Source organism: Semicossyphus pulcher, unplaced genomic scaffold (assembly GCF_022749685.1).
Source record: "Semicossyphus pulcher isolate SPU_LCO1_2020_fin unplaced genomic scaffold, fSemPul1.0.p SCAF_15, whole genome shotgun sequence".
NCBI classification, from domain to species: Eukaryota; Metazoa; Chordata; class Actinopteri; order Labriformes; family Labridae; genus Semicossyphus; species Semicossyphus pulcher.
The window spans coordinates 13,943,259-13,968,300 of NW_027211659.1; the positions used below are offsets into that span (position 1 = coordinate 13,943,259).

General features: G+C 41.6%; 1 protein-coding gene across 1 annotated transcript; it reads right to left on the minus strand.

The window, feature by feature from the left end:
* Nucleotides 1–106: 106 nt before the first annotated feature.
* Nucleotides 107–24,445, minus strand: slc4a10b (solute carrier family 4 member 10b). The gene is made up of 26 exons (XM_069662846.1): nt 24,189–24,445; nt 23,125–23,166; nt 16,274–16,355; nt 14,282–14,434; nt 14,047–14,185; nt 13,427–13,587; nt 11,903–12,088; nt 10,828–10,907; nt 8,505–8,662; nt 8,316–8,403; nt 7,614–7,760; nt 7,407–7,510; nt 6,918–7,092; nt 6,622–6,755; nt 6,069–6,314; nt 5,819–5,924; nt 5,250–5,411; nt 4,943–5,056; nt 4,672–4,833; nt 4,306–4,557; nt 4,063–4,131; nt 3,182–3,355; nt 2,945–3,064; nt 2,762–2,826; nt 2,550–2,662; nt 107–1,151 (listed from the first exon to the last, which is right to left on the minus strand). The coding sequence occupies exons 1-25, from the start codon at nt 24,234–24,236 to the stop codon at nt 2,587–2,589; spliced, it is 3,243 nt and encodes a 1,080-aa protein (XP_069518947.1). The 5' UTR covers nt 24,237–24,445; the 3' UTR covers nt 107–1,151; nt 2,550–2,586.
* Nucleotides 24,446–25,042: the final 597 nt, after the last annotated feature.

Here is a 25,042-nt window from a genome sequence, read left to right on the forward strand (position 1 = left end):
TAATGCACAGAATTAATTGTGCATGTGATGTACATAAATAACATTTATAAGCCTAATACAGGTATAATTGATTGTTGTGGGTGCGACCATGACAAGACAACAAGAGTGCCCTTAGAAATTTATTACATTAAAATAACATTGACAAGATAAACATAGTTCAATTGTTTCTTTAAAAATAAACCCATTGCTAGGTCTTTTTAAACTCCTCTGTATCAGGGATGTTTTATGGTTAAATACCTTTATGGTTAAGCTTTATAATTTATGATTCACTAAACTTTATACAAACATTTAGGCTAAACAGTACTATATGAGATTAATCAAATTTCCATTTACAACATGAGCGATACACTGACACCAGGAGGCAGAATTCTGTAAGTCTCATTGGTTAGTAGCAAACATATTCATTTTATTCCACAAAATATATAGATAAATAACCTCTTATATAAATAGAGTATTGACATTCTGGCGGAAAGTGCTATTGCATTTTGTTCGTAAGAGATGTTCTTATATTGCCCTTATCAATCTATTTTAAAGCCTCATTGCCATCAGTCACAATCACTTTCATCTCATCAGAATGGTACAATCATTTTATAGTAGTTTGGATATGTTTATGTATGGTTATCTATTTACTAGATCTTGATGTTACATGTCATATAAATGTCTATAAATAAGTTAAAGAATACAGAATTATTGGGAATCAGTATATAAATAGATATGAATCAGGGATATGATATGATGGTATTTCAAAAGACGAAGAATCTTACAAAATAAATACAAATAGATCTGAAACAATATCTTGAAAACAATCTCTCAGCAAGACCAACCTTACATTCTCATAGTTTACAGCCAGTGAAATAATACAGTCCGGATTTATGAGGTACAATTTGACATTAACAACACGAGAAAATAGACGGTTCATGAAGAGACAGAATATTTGTGACACATCAGAAAACACAGTTATTCACTAATTCAGAGAGATTTACATGAGTTAACTTGAAGGATGGGTAGACAGCAGAACACTATAAAGATTTGTTTATGACCACACAGAAGGGACAGTGACAAAGACGCACAACACTGTCCTCAGTCGTCTTCATTCCACTTTTCTTGTCTCGCACACCAGTGTTGTGAAATACTGTGAGCTTGGTAGTGAGCTGTTTACAAGAAGGAAAAAAGACAGGTGTTATATTAATAGATAGGCACATATTGTCATGAGTTAATCTGGTTTAGTTTTGTATTCCATTAATTTTGTTCAGATATCATTTCCTGTTTTACTTTGTCTACCGTGATGTTCTACTTTCTGTTTTTGTGTGTTTTCCTGCTTGTTTGATGATGTGCCCTGCCTTTATTGTTTTCACCTGCTCCTTGATTGACTCACCTGTGCTTGATTACCCTCCCCTGTCTATTTAGTCTTTGGCTGTGTTCGAAATGGCATACTATACTAGCAGTATGTACTGATTTGGCCAAAATATAGTATGTAGTATGCAAACAAAAGCAAAATTTACAGTATGCCAAAAATACCCAGATGTCATACTGATTTGGAAAAAATCTCCAGTATGCATTGGACCAGTCTGCCTCGCCTACTGTATCCCACAATGCAAAGCGCTGGAACGTCTTAAAGGCAGTTGAAACTTTCCAAAACTGGCACCTGGCGTTGCATACTGCAAAATAAATTTGAACAGCTCTGTACTACATACTACCAGCAAACGCAGTATGCGGTAGGGCTGCACGATATGACAGTATATATCATCAAAACGATGTGAAAGTGTCTATCCTATGAATTTTTCTATAAATCGTCTCTATCATACGTCTTTTTGACAACGCTAGACGTTCTAAGCCTTGCAAATGGGAGTGAACCTGGAGCAAACCATAGAAGGAGGCGCTGTTTATTAACATAGAGAGGGCGGACACACAACATGCAGAAAAGGACTCCGGCTCAGCCCAAGCAAAAACGGATACATATGATATATATATACATATACACATGATACATATAGTTATCATATGAAAAATCCTATATCGTGATATAGGATTTTGGCCATATCGCCCAGCCCCAGTATGCAGTATGAAGTCTATAGTTTGTAGTATGTAGTATATCGTATCCGATTTCTAACACAGCATTTGTCTTCCCCTGTCTCTGTGCCAGTTTGTCCTTCGTCAAACCTTTTGTCAAACCTTTCATCGTACTGTGTAACCTCGGTCCTTGGATTTGATTTCTCTGAGCTCTGCACAGTATGCCTTTTTGATTTGCCTTTTGTGTTTATTAAATCTCCTGAAGTCTGCAAATGATTACATTTGCATGTCTTGTACCCATTTCCTGCCCTACATTTCCTGCATTCAAAATTATACTTGAAGTAAAAAGACATACTTATAATGAGAAAAATATGCAGTATTAAATAATTCATTATGCAGAATGTTGTAACCGTGAATGTTCATACCGTCATCAGTTGTAATTAGAAGTATTTTTTAAGTCATGATCTCTGCCAACACAAAACTAACCAGATAACCTACAAGGCGTTTTGCTGTTTATTTAAATATACATAAAGTCTTACCATAATGTTTAGAGGTCTGGATTCTTTCTCAAATGTCTTAGCTGTTGGCATTCCAAGTCGTTCCAAAAGAACCTTTTGACATTTCATCAGTGATGTTGATGACGGGTATTCCTCTGTGAAAAGAGAAGCAGTGTCACAATGTACAGTTCTTCACTTTTGAACAAATAATGAACGTGTGCAGTTAAAAACTGTGTTAGCATAATGTAACTTACTTGTACCCTTCTAATGGCACTTGCACTACTCCCTCATCCTCTGCTAGTATACTCTGCTCCTCCTCCTAAAGGTTTAAAAAAGGTAAATTGAGATGCATTTGAATATTAATAACATGATATTAAGTGGACATACGCTTTGTGCTGAAATAGTTCATGGCTATTTATTTATGAAAGCAACAGTACCTCTTCAGCATCCTCAAGCTTCTTCTTCTTGCTCTCTGGCATGAGGTCATCCAGCCAGCTTAACTCTCTCTTAGTAAAGAAACAGTCCATGAGCTTCCTGATAAACACCAGAGCCAACACCTGCAGAATTAAGAAAGAATTGAAACAACCGAGTAAACAAAAAACCTGTATCCTAATAAAAGATTTTGCAGTGCTGCAGAAGTTCATGGTTGCACGTAAAACAAGAAAACTTTTTACCATCATAGGAAAAACGATGGCAGCCTTCGAGGTCTTGATGACCCAGAGCATGATCAAACAGCTGAGCTGGATGATGGTGAAAAGGTGCACCTTCCTCAGGGGAACATGCCGTAGATAGACGAAGTCAGGCTGGTGCTTACCTGGCATCCCAAACAGCATCAGACGATCAAAGAACTGGAGATAAAGAATAGTGATTAAGAATTCTTTGGCCACTTGGGGGCAGCAGAAAAGAAAATGCTGCTTGTCCACACATCCAGTAGTTAAAGAGCAATGTTAATATTCAGTTAAGCCTGTGTTTGTATCTGTCTGTTAAGCAGCTTAATGCTGAATGCTATGTTCATCAGCTAATTGATAATTGTCAAATTAAAATTGCCCTTTCAACTCTTCAGCTTTGTATAGTCTTTTAGGTCATCATTTGGCAAAAAAATATTATGCACTGCCTGAACATCAAGCACCAAAACAGATAATGTTGCTGAATGGCTGCTGGACAAACTCCATCATCTATATATCTTCTGCAAAAGCAGACCTGTGCCACAAAGTGTTTTTCCTCGCAAAAAGTATTCATCTAAAGTTAAATATATTTTTCAAACCCAATAATAGCGGTACTTAAAAGTGAAGATAAAAAGAAGTAAACAGGGCAATTAAATAATAGTCAGGTGTTTTCATAAATGCTGGGAACACACTAGAGGCCAATTAACACTTTTTATCTGGGCAGCCAGACAATATGGAGGCGAGCCCCTTTCATGGCTTGGTGAGAATTAGCTGTCGACACAGATTATCCAGTTGGAGCATCTATAATAAAAACCTTAACTACACTGAGCAACTGTCGGTCTAATCTCAGCCAATCAGATATAGAGTATATAGATATCAAAGAATTTTACCTGGATGCCTCTGAGAGATGATGCTCCCATGTAAAGGAATACTCCATACAACACAGGCATGGGGATGAACTGAGGAAAGTGTTAGTCATGAAAAGTGTCAGTAAATGCTCCATTCTAGCAAATCACTGTATTATAAAATTAACCAAAGAATATGTATTGAACATTACACAGGGAGGATTGACGTCACATTTTATAATACTGGAATTAAAATCAGACTCAAAAAACAAAGAGACAGCGTCTGACCTTCAACACAGATGTCATGAAGACAGAGCATCCCATCAGAGTGAAGATCATGAGGCCGGTGAAGCGTTGCTCTCTGATGCCGAGGAACTTGGGCTGCTCCCCTGGAGCCGAGCACTCAGACTCGAGCTTCAGGCTGTTGACGTGGGAGATGGAGAGGACAGTGGCTGCTACGAACCAGGGCAGACCCATCAAAGAGCACACGCCGAGCATCACCCCCACAATGAAGAGGTCCAAGTGGTACCCACAGCCTTTCTGAAGGGGGGAAAGCACCAGTAATTAACAGATTTTTGAAGAACTTTGAAACTATTCTAAGCTATCTTGCGAATGTGGTATGCAACCAGGCTCAAAGCCAGGATAGAAGAGCACCTTGAGTTTGTGTTCCTTCCTGTTGATGATGACGGCGGTGATCTGCTGGTCCATGAAGATGAGGATGGTGCAAAGCAGAGCTGGAACCACCGTAATGACAGCGGTCCACCAGGGGTTAGGCCCCAGTGGGTTGATGAACCAACCTCGATCATCTCTCGTTGGCTGAAAGAAAACAAAAATAATTGTTGCTGGTACTTGATAAAAAATGATCATGTATTTAGCAATTTGTTAATCAAATATTGTACATGCCTTCTTTGATGGACTTGCTCACCTTAAACACACTGGGAACCTGGAGCTTTGGAGAAGGGACCCCTAAGGCGTAGTCGACTAACACCATCGTGAGGATGGTGAAGAAAACAGCAAAGTCACTGATGATAGACCTCACCTGATAGAGAGGGAAGCATGTAAAAAATAATTCCCCATGTTTCTCTCTTGCATAATCTCTACTTGGCCACTAGAGTGCACCACTGCATTGTGCTTCATAACTAGAGCCATGTTCAGTAACTGTTGTAGCTTTATCTTCATCATTCTTGGATCATAATACCTCTGATGTTATCACAGTGAATAAAGAGAAATACCTTTGTGGGAAAGTAGTTGCTGAACTTGAACTCCTTGAGGAAGGCGGACATGAAGACGGTGGAAAAGAAAAGAATGACGCACCAGAAGAGGACATCAGGAACGTAGGGTCCATGAGGGCCGCAGGCGCTGCCCACAAACTCCCCTCGCTTTTCAATACAGTCCTACGACAAAACGCAGAGGGCAGAGTTGTTTAAATGTATCACGCTATGAGGAATACAAGAGGGATCACCAGGCTCTAGGTTTCCTCTTACAGGGTTTAGAGAACAAAAAACTTAACTGAGTACAACAAAATGTGCTTTTACAGTGATTTGCAACGAGTAATCCAATATAATCCTGCCTACATGCCCTTAATCTCTGTGTTCCGTTTCCTCCCATCTGCGAGAGCATGCCACTTTAAGGTGGAAAATCCAAACGTATTCTTTTCAATCTCTGTTTGTCTAACTTGACAATTCCTGCCGATAGACACAACATTGTATATCACCTTGATCCATTTGGGATTTTTTTTGTCATTTTTGGTTGGGGTGTTTTTGTAAATATTTTCTTCTCTTTAAGTTGGCGTTGATAGTACCTTGACCTCTAGTGCTTCCCAGTAGATTTCTGAGGCAGTGACATTGTTGATTTCCCAAAACTTCAGGGTGCCATTGGTGGGGTCAGAAGGCTCAACGCATGAACATCTGTGGAAGCACATGAACATCTGGGTGACTAAATAATCCCTCATTTGTCAGGGATTTACAGTAGCCCAAAGAAATATACTTAGTAATTATTCCTTTTTTCACTACTGTAAACAGCATATTGCGTGAGAATGAGCGTCCACATACGAGTACATGGTTAGCTTGGCCAGGTTGTTGTTCTTGTTAAAGGGATAGTGCTCTCCGAGGTGGCAAAGTTTCTCCAAGGCCTCGTAGATGAAGATGATACAGATGAGCGAGGCAAAGGCCTCCTCTGTGAAACGCGTGATGTAGCAAACGAGGGAACTTGCATCCGTAGCCACCAGCAGGATACAGAGGAAAGCTGTCCACAGACCAATACAGGTTCTCAGGGACAGGTAGGACAAGCCATACTCCCTATGTTGAGATAAAACAGGAAAACCACAGCAGGATTTTAAACCATATATATTGATTATTTACTGTTTGTAATATTGTGGATTGTAGGACGACATAATCGCAATCACATTAAATGGTCTATGCATACATCCAGGACATCTAATGATCTATAGGAAGCCAGATGTTTGAGAGCAGGTCCGCAGAACTTACTTAAGCGTAGGGCGATGTGATTACAAATGGTGCAATGTGTAGATTAAATGAACCTGAAGTCATTGGTCAATTAGTGAGATTATTTATGTGTACAGTCACATGAGAAAAAAAAACATACTTGCAGAATTTGAACAATATCTTTTCAAACACGAGCACCGGCCCCGTGCTGCCCAGGATGGTGAGGGGCTGCCCGGCGAACAGAGAGTAGGCGATTCCAGTCAGCGAGGCTCCAAACAGCGACTCAATTGCACTCTGTGGAATGGGAAAGTAAAGAGAGATTAATTAGGGATACTTACATTAAAATCATTAACATACTGAGCTACAACTGTTGTCTGGCTTAATGTACTGAGTAGATTGTACAGCGAGTCTTGGCAGAACACTGTGAACATATAGAGGGAAGGGTGGGTGATTTACTATGCGTCCTTCTGTTGCCTCGCCCAGTAGCCCTCCAAAGGTGATGACGGGAGACATGCAGGCACAGTAGAGGAACAATAAAGAGGCCACACACTGTAAACTAAAAGCATCAGTGTAGTCGGACAGGTAGTGGGGAGCCTTGCGCTTGATATCCAGAAAGAGCCCACCAAACCACCTGGAAATATAAGAAGAATTCACATGTGACATTTTCATTCTGACAGCTTTATGTAGGTGATAGATTTTTCTGTTTTTTTCCTTAACTTGCTTTCCCACCATTGCTTTCTATCCAGTGTTCAACTTTTGAGTGTGATATGATCATTTGATAGAAAAGTCTAGCTGCAAATAGATATCTGCAGGCAGGATGTTTCTATGGAAACCACTCTATCAGTGCTACTACAGAGCCCTCTGTTAGCCTTGGTATACTTTCTATTAGATACCTAAGAAACATTGTCTTTTTAAATAACACTCTTTCCCTTTGTTTTTTCCCACCTTCCAGTACGCTGTAGCTCTGGACCTCCATGGCCACCTTCCTCCTCTTCCTCTTCACCCTCTACCAGTCCATTAGGTAAAATGTTACTTTTCTTCCTCTTCTCCTGTTTAAAAAAAAACACACAGCAGTTAGGTTCTTTGTCGGGTAAAATGTCTCTCAGACATCCAAGAGAGAAGAAACGAAGGTAATCGGCCACCTGCATTTACCTGAGAAGGAACATTCTTTGGTGGCTCTATCCGTATGGATGGGTCCCACTCTCCAGGGGGAAGGACTGTCACTTGATCGAGGAATTCGTCGATCCCAGCGATCAGATCATTGCGGTCTTTAGCTTTGTAGGCGACATCATGGAAAACCTGGACACAGCAAAATATGGAAGGATGAGTAAGGCTGCTTTTCAGACTCGATCCCTGACTCAGCGCAGTGCACATGCTGCACTGTATGAGCAAGCCTTACCAAGACAGGCACATTCACTTGTACCTTATAAGCGTGTAGAACATACTATACAAACACAGACAGCACCAAGGCTATGCAATTTAAGTAAGAACCTGCTTACTTTGAAACAACAGTGTAACAATCCCTTCTTCATATAATAATAATTAAATCCACGCTTTCCAAAAAAGTGTAACAAAGTTTGGACATTCAAAGCACATCTTTTCCTCACTAATGATGGATGACAGCCTAAATCCCAGACAAAAAGGAGGACATGAGGGATGACTCATCGCCAAAAGCATGATTTCATAAAAAGCTCTGTGCGTTGTTTCATGCTGAGAAATGTTCCACCACTTCAGGAATTTGTTGAGTTCTGCTGGACTGTTAATTTATGCATAGTGCCTGCACCTCCATCTCCTCAAAACAGTCATAAATATATCCAACATAGTTAAATGCACTTTCCCTGAGTGATTCATTACCTCATCTGTCATAAGTGTTGCGATGGATCTTCCAATCTCATGATACTGAGGCCCTCTACCCAACGGCCCTAAAAGAATAAACAGAAACCTAAAAGCAAAACCAGACAGAGATTTATTAAAAGGGTCAGACTTGGTTCGGTAAATAAAATGTTTATTGTAGAAGGCTAAGGTGGATCGGTCTGCAGTCACCTTGTGGTGATGGGGACTTCAGCGAGCCCACTGAGCAACACCGCCGGTGAAAGGCGGACAAACGCCACCACCGGCTTGTTGAGAAATTCCAGCTCTCCAACTAACACGTTGCACGCCTCGGCTCCTGCTGGGATCTTCTTCATGAAATGAAGGTCTATCTGTAAGAGGACAAAGTACAGTGTACAATACAAAGACATGCCATATAAAAGGCAGTTCACACTCTTTCTGGATTACTAAATTTCTAAGCCGCTATTAGATAAAAACAATGATTAATGTTCGAAAGTGCATCAAATTTTCGAGTCTCAAATGACATTATTTGACTGGATTTACTTGAATGGTCCAGCTGTCCAAGCTTTGTCGGTCATCGGACTGAGCATTTAAATAAGTCACACGTCTTACAATACAATATTATAAAGGTTATTGATTTGTTAGTTGCATAATAATTCATACATGATGTGGTATCTTTAATTTCCCAGTTTTACATGCCTAAAAGCGTATAAATCTGACCCAGACTATGAATCTGATCCTCTTACAGTAGCTATATCTCTCTAATACAGTGTGAGTGCATTGTACAGAAAAATCTGGGTTATGGAAGGTGTTGATATTTCAGCGATAATTATGTGGAGTTGACTCGTGTTGACTGGAGTGTTGTTTGTTCCTTCATAGGGTTCGTACGGCTCGAGAGCAGCTATTCAGAACTGTCCAGGAGAATGTCATTTGGTTTCATTCAATTTGTAGGTCCTCTAAAAATACTGCCCGGAAAGAAGAGCATATTTTCATAACTGCTTCTGTGAAGAGGACAAAGCACATGAAATGATGACCTGAACAAAAGGTTCTAGACATCATGCAACCTTTTTTCATCCCATAAGGATTTTGCATTGTGTGGTTATATCAGTGCTGAATGATTTTTATAATACTTAACATGGTTATAATCCTAATCCTTACTAGATGACCTCTCCATTAGAAATACCAACAATGACCTCCCGTTTATTGTTCGAAAGACATAAATAACTCCTCTCATATCACAAGTGTCATAACCTTTTAACCTTTTTAGAATTAGTGGTGCATTACAATTACATTTAAGTACTCTACCATAGCCAGACAGTGCCACATTATAATACCCACTCTGATAAAAGTGCTATCAGTCTCTTTACATTAAGTGTAGGTATCAAAACATAAAAATACACGATATGAAATACCATTATTTACAATTGACTTAAGTTACATCATTGATTGCCAACTACAATTTAGGTATAATAATTAATGTGCTGAAAAATGCCCCATGAGTACTGTTTATATATTATACAAAAGTTAGTTCAGACCAAGTAATCTGATTGGATAAGAGGCATTCCATGAGTGCTGATATCTGTGTCCCAATCCAGGGGCTGCAGCCTTTGAAGGACGGTTGCAATACTGAAGCGTGTCAAAGGCTGTCCCAATTCGAAGGCTCCTTCAAATGAGGCCAACAACTGCGTCCGGCCGTTTCCCCAAATTATCTTAAAAATAATAGGTTAACTTAGACAACGTTAGTTATGCTAGCTAGGTAGCCCGCTAGCTACCTGTTGCTAGGTGACAGGAGCGGCGTTTGGTGACGCAAGGGTAGACCAGACCGTCTCATTTCAGTTTGGCTTTATTGGTCTACACAGGCTATCAATGGAGCATCCTCTGTGGACCGCCTCCTTCGAAGGCTGCATCCCCTGGATTGGGACACAGCTATGGTGCACAACATCACTGGGACTTTTCACTCTTTGTATCACTCCGCCTCTGCCAGGTGTTCTGAATATTGTTAATTAACATTACAGCAGACCATGTATGTCCTAGATTAATCAAGCTGGTACCTCTGAATCACACATCAAACTCTTATTTCACTGGTTGATGATCAATGAAAACATACTGATAAATGTACATGATTAAAAAAACAGCTGATCTGTGGTAACCTGTAGACTCAGAGTGCAGGAGAATGTTTGGGTTGCTTGGCAACAACAGTCCAGTTTCAGTTAAGTTGTGGAAGTAGTTGAGCAAAAATAATAGCTGTTGCTGATTATTACTGTTTACTTTAATTTGTCGCTAGAATAACTGTTGTATAAAAGCAATATCACACTCAACGTTGTGATGTTATGCTGAATATCAGCACAGCTGTGATTCGGTCGCAGGTTTGAATTGTCAGAGATACATTTTAGATATTATGTAGTATTCTATCTTTAACAATCATCATATTGTTTATTCTGAAGTATGCAGGTGAAATCTTACTTGCAAATGAACTACTTGATATGCGTGTCAAATAAAGTGCACAGTTCTGTATTGATGCGTGTGTATACTTCACCTTGCTGAAGTCCACAGAACTGTTCTCTCTACTCATATCTGCTTTCCCGTCCAAGTGAGACTGGGAGGCTGTCATCTGACCTGGATCATCCAGACAAAGAATGATAAAAAAAAAAAAAATGATTCTGAATTTCAGCAACTGATGATGAAAAATGAGAGTTAAGATCACACATGGATCACAGAAGCTTGCTTGTAGCGGAGCTGTCACACCATTATAGCTTTTAATACTCTTACAAGGCATGACGAGGAGCTACTCAGAGATTGCTGCTTTTAAAAAATAAGCATGAAAATTTTCAATATGTGCCACAAAGACTTCTCGTAAACAAGCAAATGATTTAGCAAAGTGTTTGGTGTGTTCTGCGTAACTAATTTTGTCATGAGGAATTTTGGCAAACCTGAAGCTCTTCAAATGTAGTTGGCAATGACACGGGCAAGAAACGCTTCCAAACACAAGCCGGTCAGCTGCTAAATTTAGCCCAGAGATTTAACCAAATAGCTATTGTACTGTTAAGATCAACAGCAAACAAGAATGTTCATTTATAGAATGTACTTTTGAACATTGGTTGTTAATCTTTAAACAACTTCAAATCAACAAAAGCAACCTATTTTGGGTTGCCAGCATCAACACAAATCATGCGAACACCCCCCTCTACAATATGTTATTTAAGTATAAGCTGGAAAGGGGGCATGGGTGTGCTGCATAAACCGGCACCTGTTGACTTCAGTTGGGCTGTGGCAGGTGGGTGGGCAGATGGTGGGTGTTTGATGGAATCAGGAATGAAGAAAAGATGGGAACATGCGCAAGTTAAGACCATATGCTTATAAGACACACACATATTGCGTATTTCCTGAGTATCCACACTTAAAAACTGCTGACCACATTTAGCACAGTAGCCAGTAAAGCAGTGGCTCCTCAACCTTTTGACTTCCACGTTTATGCCTACCGCTTACACCTTGCATTTAGTGTGTCAACATATTAGGACCAGTTCAAGCAAAGACCGATTCTTCCTTTTCAAGCCGTACTCATCTCATGATCCCTCAGGTTTGACTCTTATCATAGCTCTCCATTCTCTCACCGTTCTTGTCCAGGTGGATGTCCGATGACCGTCGACCCATGTCAGCGAAGGAGCGTACTATCGGCAGGCGATTGGCCAGCTTCTTCTGGTTCTGGTGGTGGTGCCGCTTCAGCAGGGTTTCTCGCACTTTCTTCCTGAGCTCATCTCCCAGGGGTGAGTACAGCTCCTGGTGGTCCAAGACCATGTCTAAGACACACACACAGAGTTTTCCTCAGTGCAACTTAGGGCTTGGTATCGTTTAAAAGAAGATAACGTTGAAGATACCAGTACCAATATCAGCGTCCTTTATAGTGATATTAATACCAATAGAGCGCTTTATTTGATAACCAGGAAAGCATCCACTTGCATCGTTACATATAGACTGCAAATAGTCCCTCCCTTACTACAGAAGAAGACACGCATTTCTCCCCCTGAATTTCAGGGTTCAGTGAAGTATTTGTATTCACTTTTCGATTATTATTTTTATGTCTTAGCAATAATATCACTAGCTGTTTAATTGCATTTAACGTTACCATGTTGCACACCAAATTTTGGCCCAAGCTAACTTTAGCTTGTTAGTTTAGAGTTAGCTGGCCTTTCGTTTTTTGGCCGGACACCTAACCAAAGAATCCCTCCTGTCTTGGAAAGAAAAAGCAAGATTGGAACAGATTTCACCTGACAGACACCTCCTCCCAATTTGGTGCTCTATTTAAGCTGCGAGATTTCCTGTCTCTCCCTCTGCTCTGTCATTGCCACCACTGCCCTGCACCAGTACTGTGCGCATCCTATCAGCCCCACCACCACCCCAGCATCCACCTGCAGTCTTAGGCTAGGGGGGTTTAAGATATTATCTCATCAATCCTCAAATTTCTGCACGTAAAATAAATGCGCGAGGAGTAACGAGGTCGGAGCCGAGACGCCAAACACAAGCTGTGTTCTGCTGCTAGAATAAACATTTCAAACTATTACAAACGTGAACTCTAGTTAGTGCACAGGATAAATAGTCATATTCCTAGATTACACTGCAGCTAACAGATGTAAGGAGCACAAAGTCATGCAATGAGCTCGTAACACATTTACAAATTTAGCGCCTTTAGTGAGAAATAAGCAAAAAGCCTATTTTCCTTCAAAGGTACAAGTGAAGCTACTTCAATCAGAGGCCCTTTTTACTGTGGTTACGCCTCATAAAGCTCCGTCCTCATGCCACTTTTGTCATTTTACATTGGACCAAGCAACGCCGGCGTAAAGCCGCCCCCAGTTCGGCGGAAGCAAAACTTGCGCGAGGTGTAAACAAGCACGTCAAATACACACATGGCGTTGTTCCACCCTGCCGGCCCTGCAGTTTACACTGACTCTGTTTCGCCTCTGTTGCTACCTCTGATGCCAGCTCAGAGGCAGAATGACTTCGCTCCACCATTGTGGCTCTGTGTGTTTTACATAGAAGACGGAACGTAACAGAGGCCTAATAATCCCTCCTTGAACTGGCAGTGTAAAAAGGGCTAGTGAAAGGCCTGCCACACAGCAGTATCTCGTTTCAGTGGTTACCTGCAATTTCTTCAATACAATTAGCCCTCATATCGAGCAGCACAGTGCTGTTGATAATGCAGCTCCGCAGCTCAAACAGGCTGTGTAGAGACAGAGTGGCTACGTAGGGTTTACTCCATCGCTCTCCCCCGTCCTCCACATCCTCCTCAAACTTCAGCCACCTGTAACAGGAGAGACATGAGTACCAGTCAGAAGAGGCTAGCAGACGGCAAACTGTCCAGCCATCTGTTCTCACTGAAATAAAACTCATTCATTCTGGGTCCCTCTCTTACATTTAGCTCTAATATCTCTCAGTTCTACTAATTTACTCTCCTTCATTATTGCCTCTCACCGGGGTATCACTATAAATAAAATATGTTTGATTTTAACAGAAGCATGATTCATACGACAGAAATAAATTCTGCATCTTGATCAAAGAAGGAAAGTCACGAAAGTTAATTCCCCCAAGCAATTACAGCAATGAACTGCAATTACTTAATGCAAGAGAAACCCAAACCTGAGACACACAGCTACATCTCTCATCAGTGTAAGTGGGATCATGGGCACAACCGGTCCATTCAATCAGAGCTTTCAGTTACAACATGTAGGTCATGTGTAGATGCTTATGTTAATGACAGTACCGGGCACTTTCTCTCCACTCCGAGTCCTCTCCATCCCTCGCGCAGATTTCATCCATCTCCGTGAAGAGGTCATGAGGAATATGCTCCTCGTCTTCATCCTCAGTGCCCAGCAGGAACTGCACTCTCTGGGACGGAGTGTCTGCAAACACAAGGAACAAGATTGTATAGTTCAATTAATGAGATATGATATTTTTTTATGCTGTGATGCATTAAAGTCCATAATTGTGGCCGGTACCATAAACAGGAGACTCTCTACCCTCCACCAAGGTGAGGGCCCGGTCCCTGCTCCTCTTCTTGAGTTTGTTTCCATGATGACGGTGCCTGCGATGGCTGCGGTGCCTCGTACTGCCCAAGGGGACGTGGACCCCGATGTAGAGAGTCCTGTGGCCTAGGGACACATCCCACAGTGGTTAGAGGAGGATCAACTGCAACGTGACTGTGTGTGTGTGTGTATGTGTGTGTGTGTGTGTGTGTGTGTGTGTGTGTGTGTGTGTGTGTGTGTGTGCGCGTGTGCGCGTGTGCGCGTGCCCTATCAGAAGCTTTACAGATAATAATTCTGATTTCTCTGATCGTGGTCGAACATGAGCTTTATATTATTTATTATATATTCTGCTGAATGTTTTTACTGTGATTAATTGCTTCATAGATAATATGTAATATTCAATGCATACTGCTCCTACACTATATAATATACAATACCACACTTAGCACCTGTTATTTCTGTGCAATGAAACATTATCAGAGTTAACATTAAAAAGGTGAATGAAGTCAAGTAGTGACCTTTGGTTCTCTTAAAGGGATAACAACATTAAAGCATTGTTGGAAACGATTATTCTGACATATACAGTTTGGCATTGTTTCACTTTCAGCTTTCAGTAGATACTTGATATCGGCCGGTTCATTTCTACTAGCAATCTCGGAACCCATCGGCTATCATCTGACGAGGATGTAGCCTCTGGGAGCAACGGTGAACATGTTGGGCGTTCCAGTTTAGCCAGCGTTTAGTACAGTTCAGTTAGCATCTTGAGAAGCGACCGTGTGTTCAGATCAAAAGTGAATTCAAGGAAGTCGGGAAATTCTAAACAACTTTCATGACACAGTGTCAAGGGAATTTGTCTTAAGTTTTGACCGAGAACAGATTGTTAGCTGACCTTGCAGTTAGATGTCTGTTTATAGAGATCATTAAGAAGCGAAATCATTGTCAGATGACCGCCGATGGGAGCTGGGATCTCATCACGGCTGATTATGTTCCGCCTGCTTTTGCTCTCCACACGGACTGTTTTCCTGCATATGCCGAAGCCTACTGATGCGTGATTGGTCGACCGTACTTGGGCTACAAACGTACTACAAACGGAAGCCAGAACACTTCCTGTACTCAAATCCAGTCGCGGGCCTTTTCTACTAGCCACAATAGTCCACCATGCCACCTTCATCATAAGGTTCTGTTTGATAGGCTACATCATAAAATAGCATCTTTTACGTATAAAACTACATCAGACATTTTTTTATATTTATTGCATAATGTGAGTGCATATAGATGTAGTTCTTTGTATACCTTTTTTTAAAATGCCTCGCACATTTAGTGTCCATGTTTGTGTTTGTGCAGGTATGAGACAGCATGAGCAAGAGAGACAGAGAGAGAGAGAGAGAGCATGTCTGGGTTGTAAGTCAGCCCACACAGCTCACTGCAGTACAACATGTAGGTTTAGACAACCAGATACAGTACATACAGTGCTCTCCAGAAAGATTGGTACAGCTTTGCTGAAGTGCAGTATATTCATAACAGAAGAAGATTCTTTATTGGGGTAAGAAATTGCAAGAGCCAAACAAGGAGCGTGATGACTTCTCCTTTTATTGATCATGTTTTCAGTTCAATTCCTCACACTTAAAAAGATGAAGCCATTTGATTCACTTAACAGCTGTGAATTGCTACTTGTGTGTATAAAGACAGGGACAGCTGCAGGCCTGTATTACCCAAAGCTACTTAATCGTGCTGTTTGCATCTTTGTTGTGATTGTCCATGTTTTTCCAGTGACTGTGAAATTATTGATGCAAACTCAGCTCACCCACAGTCCTCCCACTCTGCTCTCATCTCCTTTACTTTGAAAAAGCTGTCAAGAGGAAAGCAGCAGTTGTAAGGACAGAGTAGGCGGACTCAGCCGCAGCAGTTTTTCACTGCTTGAAGCGTTTTTGTATAATACAGATGCATTCGGTGTCTTTGAGGTACCTTCAAGATCTTCCTGCTCAAAGTTGGTTCCTTGTTGGGATCGTGTTCCTCCTCTGTCCACCACAGCCTCATCGTCATTCTTCTGTTGGACACATAATGGCAAACAAACGCACACACAATTAAATTCTTCAAAACTAAGTCAACACAGCTGAAAGATGATACAACTTATCTTCCCTGATACTAATGTATCCTAAACATGGCAGGCAATATGTTTGTTGACCTGGTGTTGCTTCACAGTGTAGGGCATTATGAACAAACACATTATCCAGCAGAATAGTGCTGTTGCCATTGATGTCTCATCTTAAAGAGAAAAGAGTGTCATCTTAGTCCAAACAGAAAGCTTTCCATAACAGGAACAATAAATTACCCACCTACAGTAAAAGTTTTACTTGCTTCCTCTGTAATGACCCATACTATATTGTTAATGAAATCCCATCTCATTTATCCTGCTTCTTCTGCCACCCAAACTTATCCGGCTACATTGCTACATTAAACTTGTTGGAGGAGAGAGATAAACCATTTCATCAAGCTATACTCCACTTAATGAAACACTTTGTTGACTATGAGCTTTGATATGATGTTACTAATTCGGAGCACGCAACAGGCGTGCAAGACTGATCGACATGGAGGTTATCCAAACTGGATTTCTGAATTTTTTTTTAAGGCCACATAGACACTATATAGTGACTGCAAACAGGCACTGCTAAAAGAGCATAATCCTCAGCGCAGAGCTTTTGTCAGATTACACGAGGAAATACCGAACGGTCCAACAAATTCTACAGAGCCACCAAGCAGATAGGTTTACCGATCATAATTACTGAGCAACTGTTCCACATATGACAAAAGCAAATAGGCGGTTAATGACGAACAGATATATTTTATGACAGCTCAACTAAAGACCTGCAGCAGGAAATGCCGTCATTCCCATAGCACGAGATGGCTTAGTCCGCATGCATGTGCTTGATTAGAGTCTGATCACTGGGAGAATTCTGTGGTGTGTGAACGTTGGTCTGCTTATGTAACACTTGTGAAAGAAGATGAGAGGGAGTAGGTGGTAAGAGAGAATCTGTAGAACCAAAAGAAATCATTATTTTCCATTTAACAATGCACGAAAAGCTAAAGCCCACTACTTGTTTTGAGCTCTTTTATGAAAACTCTGTGGGATTCATTGAAGTTGCAGCTTGTCAACATTACTCAGATGAATTCTGAATTAAACACCAACACACTGTCACAACTTGGCATGAACATTCACAGCTAAATTGTACCGCTTCAAGCAGAGTTAATGAAGGAAGCTAATGAAGGTGGCTAATGAAGGCACCAGACAGTACAAAAGTGTCATGACCAGTTTGGGGAGGAATATAAAGAGACTATAGTGGGTTAGAGAAAAGTCACTGATCACGACCCACTTCTTCTGTCTGTACTGGAAAAAACTCAACAGCCCACTCACAACCTGTGAATGTGGCATCATGGTGCAGATGGGGAAAGGCAGAACATTTAGAAGCAAATCTGGGAAAATGTTTAAAGAAAAATAGGAAGTAAAAAACATTTGTCTTTTTAATCTAGTTTACTTTTGACCATAGCCGAATATTTTAGTCCAAAAACTTTACCCTAAAGGTCCGGTCATGTCTTCTCCAGCTAATTAGGTCATGCGTTTTCTTTAATTCAATCATTATTTCCTGTTTTAATTTGTGGTACTCACTCATCTTATTTCAGACCCTTAACTTTCGGTGGGGCAGCGCTCCTGGCGACCTAGTGCTGCTGCCGTATTATCTTAATACTGTTTTGTTTTTTTTGCACAATCTCTCTGAGTAGTGCGTCCTGTTTCTCCCTGTGAGTTCCACTTGTTACTGTACAAACTGACCACAAAATTGCACTCTGGACTTCAAGCTCAAAGAAGCAGACTCCACCATTATGAGGAAAACTTGGGTCAATCTGCTTGGGAGTAAGGGAATTCTGTGTTTGGCATGATAAGCATCCATAGACAGCCAGGTTAGCAGTCTGGCCGACCAGCTCCGACGGCTTATGACTTGCCTTTATCCTCTCAATACAATCCCGGTTGTTCCAGTTCCCAATCTTGATCCAGATTCCGATCCCAGCACTGCTTCAGTTACAGTTCCAATTTGCATTCCAGCAACTTGTCTTTTTAGTTCCTGTTTGTCTGGACAAGAGCGTTTTTTACAGAGACTCTGTGAGTTTCCGTCTTTCTTGGTGCAGTGCAGGCTTCACTTGGAACCACCAGTTGGAACACGCCTACACCCTTGTTCATGTCTTTTCAATTAAGACTTAATGACTCCACCAAAGACTCCTTGGCCCTTTAAGAGCTGCCCTCAGACCTACCTAGTCCTAGTATGTCTACTGACCCCTCAGCACCCTCTAGAGCCCGGGAGGAACCCATGCAGTTGGAAAGAGCCAGGCTCATACCATAAGATTGACAGCCCTGTCTATGGAAAGGTACGTGGTTTTACTACTCCTAGCTTGGCAAGTTCTTGTCTTTATGTCCAGTAAAAGACAAGGCTTGTCAGTACAAAGGAGGGCATTTGTAAGCCAAACAACTTCCTCCCCTCCACCTGCTTCCGATCAGTTTCTACCAAGGAGCCCTCTCAGACCCCTTATCCTCTGCTCCTGTGCCTCCCGTTTTCAGATCTCCTCCTGCTTAACCGGACCTAGCCAATGTCTCCTCCTGTTACCTTGAACTAACAGAGCTTTTAAAGGCTTATGCCACCTCTCTGCCACACAGTCCTATGACTGTGCTAGTGACCTACTCCCCAAAGTATGCCCTTACTCTCTGAGCTCCAGAGAGAGGGCTTCTCCATCGTGGACAATAAAGACTAGTCTCTCTTATCTTCATTGTTTACCATGGCCTAAATAGTAATATCACCAAGAAGAAGCAGTTCCCCTTCCTCTTATTTTGTCTACATTTGAACTGTTTTTTTTATCAGGTTAGATCAACAACCCAAGCTGTCATCAAGCTGCCATTATTAGTACTTTGAAATACCCTTTAGATCCACCAATGTACCAGCTCTCTTCAGGCCTTAGTGAACCATGTTCACGCTGACATGCTGAACCAGTTTTGTTTTCATGTACTTGGTCAACATCCCCATTGCCTCTGCTGATGAAGACCCGCCATTCAGCATGTTCACCAGGTCCTGCAGCATCTCTTCCCATCCCAGTTCTTCATCTAGGATGGGAAGTGCAAATTCCATGGCTCTACCGTCCATTCATTGGATTCATTGTCTCCCAGAACTACTAATCCAGATAGACTCAATGAAGTTTGTGCAGCAGCTAATTGGCCCAAGCCCACTAGCTGAAAGCATGCACCAAGTTTCATTGGGCTCCCCCAGGCAGATCAGGCGTTACGTGGGCCAAGAAAGAGCTTCCTCTCTGCACCCATCCTCATTCTCCCAGATCACCAAAAGCAGTTCATTGAGAAGGTGGATGCTTTGGATGAGGGCATCTGAGCTGTCCTCTCTCAGCATTTCCTGGCTCCTTGGAGCCCTGGAGGCAAAGGCTGGATGGGACTGACAGGCTATTCTTGGTTTGGACCAGCCTCAAGAGCTTAGAGTACATCAGGACGGCCAAGCAGCTCAACGCTGAACAAGCCAGGTGGGCCCTTTTTTATCATTTTCGATTTACCCTGTCTAACCCTGGGTTTAAGAACCTGAAGCCTGATGGTCCGGTTAGTCATCTCCCTGGATTTTGTCCCAGGGTTACCACCCTTCGAAGGTAACGTCAACAGTCCTGGATTGCCAGGTAAATCAACTGCCATTGCTACACATCACAGTTAGTATGGGTAAAAAGCAGATGGATCCAATAAGTACATTGTACATTTTAATCATTTATCTGATAAAACTATATATGCATAATAAGGTCTCTTTCCGTAAATCCAAGCACAACAGCTGGGAAATAAAAGCAAAAGAAACATACTGCTGCCTTTATCTCTGGAAATAATTCTGCAGGATTAACACTGTATCCTGGAAATTAAACGCTGATTTAAAGCATTTATTGAAGTAGTTTTTTTATCCTGAGAGCTTGCTTGGTATTAGCTTTTCCCTGTGCCATCTTGACCACCAGTTGACCATCGAGGCATTACGATAATGAAGGGCACTGCTGTTCACAGCTGCAGTGCCACATGGGCAATCCAGGCCACGAGGCTGATGTTGGTAATCTGTCTACAAATACACAGGGCATGGATACTTGCTCAGATTAAACCGCCAGTAGCTAAAACACAAGCCACATTAGCCCATATTAAATGTGTTTGTGCTTGAATACAATGGTTAAATTTTTTTTTACCATTTGTAACCCACATTTCTGAGTACTGAACTTACTCAGCACAAAAGAGATCAATGTGGATTCAACTGTGGATTAATTTAAATTTATGAACAACAAAAACTTAATTTTGCACCTATTCACATAAACATAACAATAATACCCTTAATTACATACACTAAGCACAGATTTTCATTCCCCAATGACATCTATGGAAGACTTGTGCAAAGGGACAATGTTACATTTCACCATTCTCTACAAGTCAGTATTTTTTACAGCCCAGCCCCGGATGGTGTCAGTAGTTCTTCCATCATACGCTTCCTCCCTCAGCCCCATGAGGCAATTCTTTTCCCCTTTCCTAGAAAGTTTATGACCGCAAGCCAAATTATTTGATATCCCTCTTGGATGCAATAAATTCTGTGTCTAGACAAAGCTGCAGAATTTTGAGGGATGGGATAAGCACACAAGAAGATCCTTTGCCTGGTGGATTGCGAGACAAGACATAAGGTGTGATGTGGAAGAGAACTTATGGCCGAATGAAGAAGACGGGGTTCACTTCCACAAGCTGAGATGTAAACATAAAACCATGAAAGATTGATCTACTAATTCAGACCAAGATCAGATCAAGAAACTTGGTTATCTACACAAAGAAGGTTGAAAAGAAGAAGCAGAACTCAAAGAAAACCTCAAGTATACTAATGGTTGTGTAACTCCCAAGCAAAACTAAACCAACTGCTGTTTTCATTTTAGACATTAATCATCTACTCACCACAAAATCCTTTTGAAGGACTGGCACATTGCACAGCTGAAGTGATATCACAGGATGTGGCACATATTTGGATCTGATCCCTACAGATGGCTGTGGCAGTTTTGGAACCATCAGTGGCAGCAATATCATTAACAGCACAGGCTTTCATGTGGCACAAAATGCACTGTAATCCTTAAATGTTTCTGCTGCAAACTTCAACAACCTGTAAGAGGACACATTAGTACTATTTATATTTCTTTCAGAGCTGCTTTTTAAGGTGTTTTGCAGCTTTGATGCCTGATTTTGGTAAACTTAACAGACATCCACCTACTAATTGCAGGAGGGATCAGTAGTGCTAAGCAGGGAAAAGCTCCTTTTTTATTTTTTGCAGATTTCCTATAATTTGACACTCATTTTAGACACTTAGCGAGAAGGGTCCCTTTCAATAATACATGAAAAAATAAGTCTTTGGGTGCACTGGTTTAGCTCAGTTAGATAGAGCAGGTTCCCCGTGTACAGAGGCTACAGTCCTTGACCCACTGATCACAGGATCGACTCCCTGGTGCATTTCATCCCCCACTCTCTCCTCCCCACATTTCCTGTCTCTCTTCAGCTGTCCTATCAAATAAAGGAAAAGACCAAAAAAGTCTTTAGAACTCGATCTCTGTTAACCAATTAACAATTTGGGGCTAGTCGAGTCTGCAAAAAGACGCAAGGTCAAAGAGTGCCCTGTGGTGCTGACAATGGTGATGACATTGGACTTTAGAAGAGCCCCTTTATCATTGCCCCATCACCATCCTGAACCACAGTTCATGTGTATGGGATCCTCAATCTCCCACGACCTAACCTAAGGTTTCATCAAAAAGGCCCAGCACTTCCTACTCCAGCGTAGGAAGTTCAACCTGTCTCAGAAGCGGCTGATCCAGCCCTACTTGGCAGTAATCCAGTCTGTTCTCCACACATCAGTCAGTGTCAGATTTGGACCACCAAAAAGGACAGGAACCGACTACAGTGGACAGTCAAGACTGCATACCAATGCCAACATTCCCTCCATTTAGGACTCAGGAAGCAACTGCAAGACCCATCATACCCTGGGGCACCACATGTTCCCAACTTCTCCCCTTTGCAGTTTTGTTGTTACAAAGCTCTGAACGCCACAACCACCAGACACAAGAACAGTTTCTTCCCACAGACCATCACTCTGAACGTGCTTACACATAAGTAGACAATATAGCTGAGCAAATAAAGGTGAAGAATACAAAGATTATTTTGAATCTGACATTAGCTTTGATGTTATGCCAGCAAAGATGAAACCCTCGTCCTACCTTATGTCTGAAGAGCCAGGGAGCCTCCGAGTTTTCAGAATGCATGAGCTTAACCTCTGTGTCCTCCGCTACTCAGATGAATAATCAGTTCAGACAGACTGAACCACGCACTGAAAGCTGAGCTCTGCAGTGCAAACTCTGGCTTCCCCTGCTTCACATCATGCCCGAGACAGGCTCAAACCCCTCCTGTTGTGTCAAACAGCTGTAATTTGTGATCGAGCATCTATCGGCAGAGTCACCAGTCACTCATCACCAGATTACAGCCGTGACATCATTGCTGAGCCCATGCAGCAGCATTAAAGACAAAGCTTCATTCATACTGTGCCGCCACTCTCATTCCGCCTTATGTGTGAAGTTAAGCTATGGATCAGCTTATGATCATCTACTCAACTTGGTCACTCCAGATGCTCCACCACATCTTTTGCTTGCACTCTTTAGGAAGTGTTTACATATCAACACCAATATACATTTGGCATTTTAGTTTCTCATTTAATCCCAATTAAAAAACTCACCAAACTTCCGCGCCCAGCTGATGAGCCAAAGGGAGAGTTGATCTGCAAGAGACAATATCAACACTTTAATTATAAGGTAGAACGGTTCGTATGCAAGAATATCTGTGTTTCTCATCAAATCCAAACATTTTTGCCCCAAATCAGATTAAGATTTACCCTGATGTGTTATTTTTAGATTCTTAAATGCTCAGTGACTACTAAGGTCAGGTTGCGACCTTGCATTTTGAAACCAAAGCCATGTGGCTCTAAAACAAGTACCAGAGCAGAGACACTCTCCGAGCCAAAAGCCTGTCAGTCTAAAACCTTCGGCTAAATGGAAAAATCTGTTTTTTGTGTAAACAGCAAATGGATAATAACAAATCTCCTCCCAAATGATCAGCAGAGACCAATAGGGACTGCCCACGTGTGTCTGAAAAGATGCCCTGAGAGACTGTATTTTGCTTTTATATCTGTATAAATGTCCAATACCCTCCCAAATAAAAATGCACAAATACTGAAGGTTTATTTTGTAGGGATGTCTGTCTGTGTGTGGGAGCTAGCTGCCTGTGAATTTGAACAGCCTGTAGCGTCACCCTGCAGAACATTTGCTGCATTTAACATGAAACTTGATTTTCAACATGTGAACACCTTATTCACTATATTTATAGGAAATCTATCAGGCGGAAAGCAATGGGACATCACTTACTCGCGCCTATAGCATATACTCTTAAAACAGCATCAAACTGAGACATAAAAGTAGAACCTGTGAAAGCCTGCTGGTTGCTTCAATTAGATTGAATAGAATTATAAATTATGTGGTATCATGATGCAAGCTGACACTGTCATTCTTGGTCACAAAGAGACGGCTCTTGTAAGGGAGTAAAACTCCACAGGTTGCTACTTTCTGTAAGAGACATATTGACCCTAACATTTTTGTATCTAAAAGATGCTTGTATTTTAAATCGCATCACAAATCACATAGATTAAGACTGCAGCCCGGATTTAAAAAAAAAAAAAAAAAAAAAGGCGTGCTAAAAATATTCTTCTAATAGGTAAATGTGTCCCCAGAGAGCAGGTGTCTTTACCGTTGGCAGCAGCGGCTCTACCTGAGCACCCTGGTCCGTCGTGTCCATCCTCCTCTCCCAGCAGCAGCTCACCGTCCCAGAGACGAGCAGAGACCTCCGCTGTGAGTGTGTGTGTGTGTAATCCCGGCAGGTGTAGCTGTGACTGAGCGACAACACAGCGGTCACATGTTTATATCATCGTCGGTCAGCAGCTTGGAGCTGATTTGCGCCCCGCATGCTGTCCTCCTCGTTCATCCAAACACGCGCATCTCCGCGAGCTGACGTGGACGCTTTTAGCTTTTGAATCAGATGCGAGGAGGCTGAAATCTGCATAAGTAAAAAACGCTGCAGAGACGATGTTTCCTGTTTTAAATGATCTTATATAATAATTTCTTTATGGGTTTATTCGACTCGGACTCTGTGGGCTGCGCAGGAAATTACGCACTCCAGCACTGCGATCTGTTAGATGTTTTCTTTTCCCCATACATTATATCCCACCTGCTTCATATATATAATGATACTTGCAGATGGGTTATTTATTTGTATTACAATATGTTTAATAAAGCTCATTTCCCCCCCTGCAACCTATAAATCGACCTTTAAATGAACTAAAGATTGAAAGCTTTAGCGGACGTACCGCTGGATCAGGCTGTGGGTGGAGAACCTAGAACAAAGGCCCATAGGGGATCAGGCTCACATTTTCAGATGAGTGATTAAATAGGATAAAAATAAAGAGCCTGAGAGAATCGTTTGATCTATTTTGTTGTTTTGTAATGTCATTGTGGAGCACTTAAATCATGTGTGGCGCACAACAACAGGGACATAGACTTACTTAAATACGCTCACACCTCCCGTGGTGATGTTGGTCCTGTAAC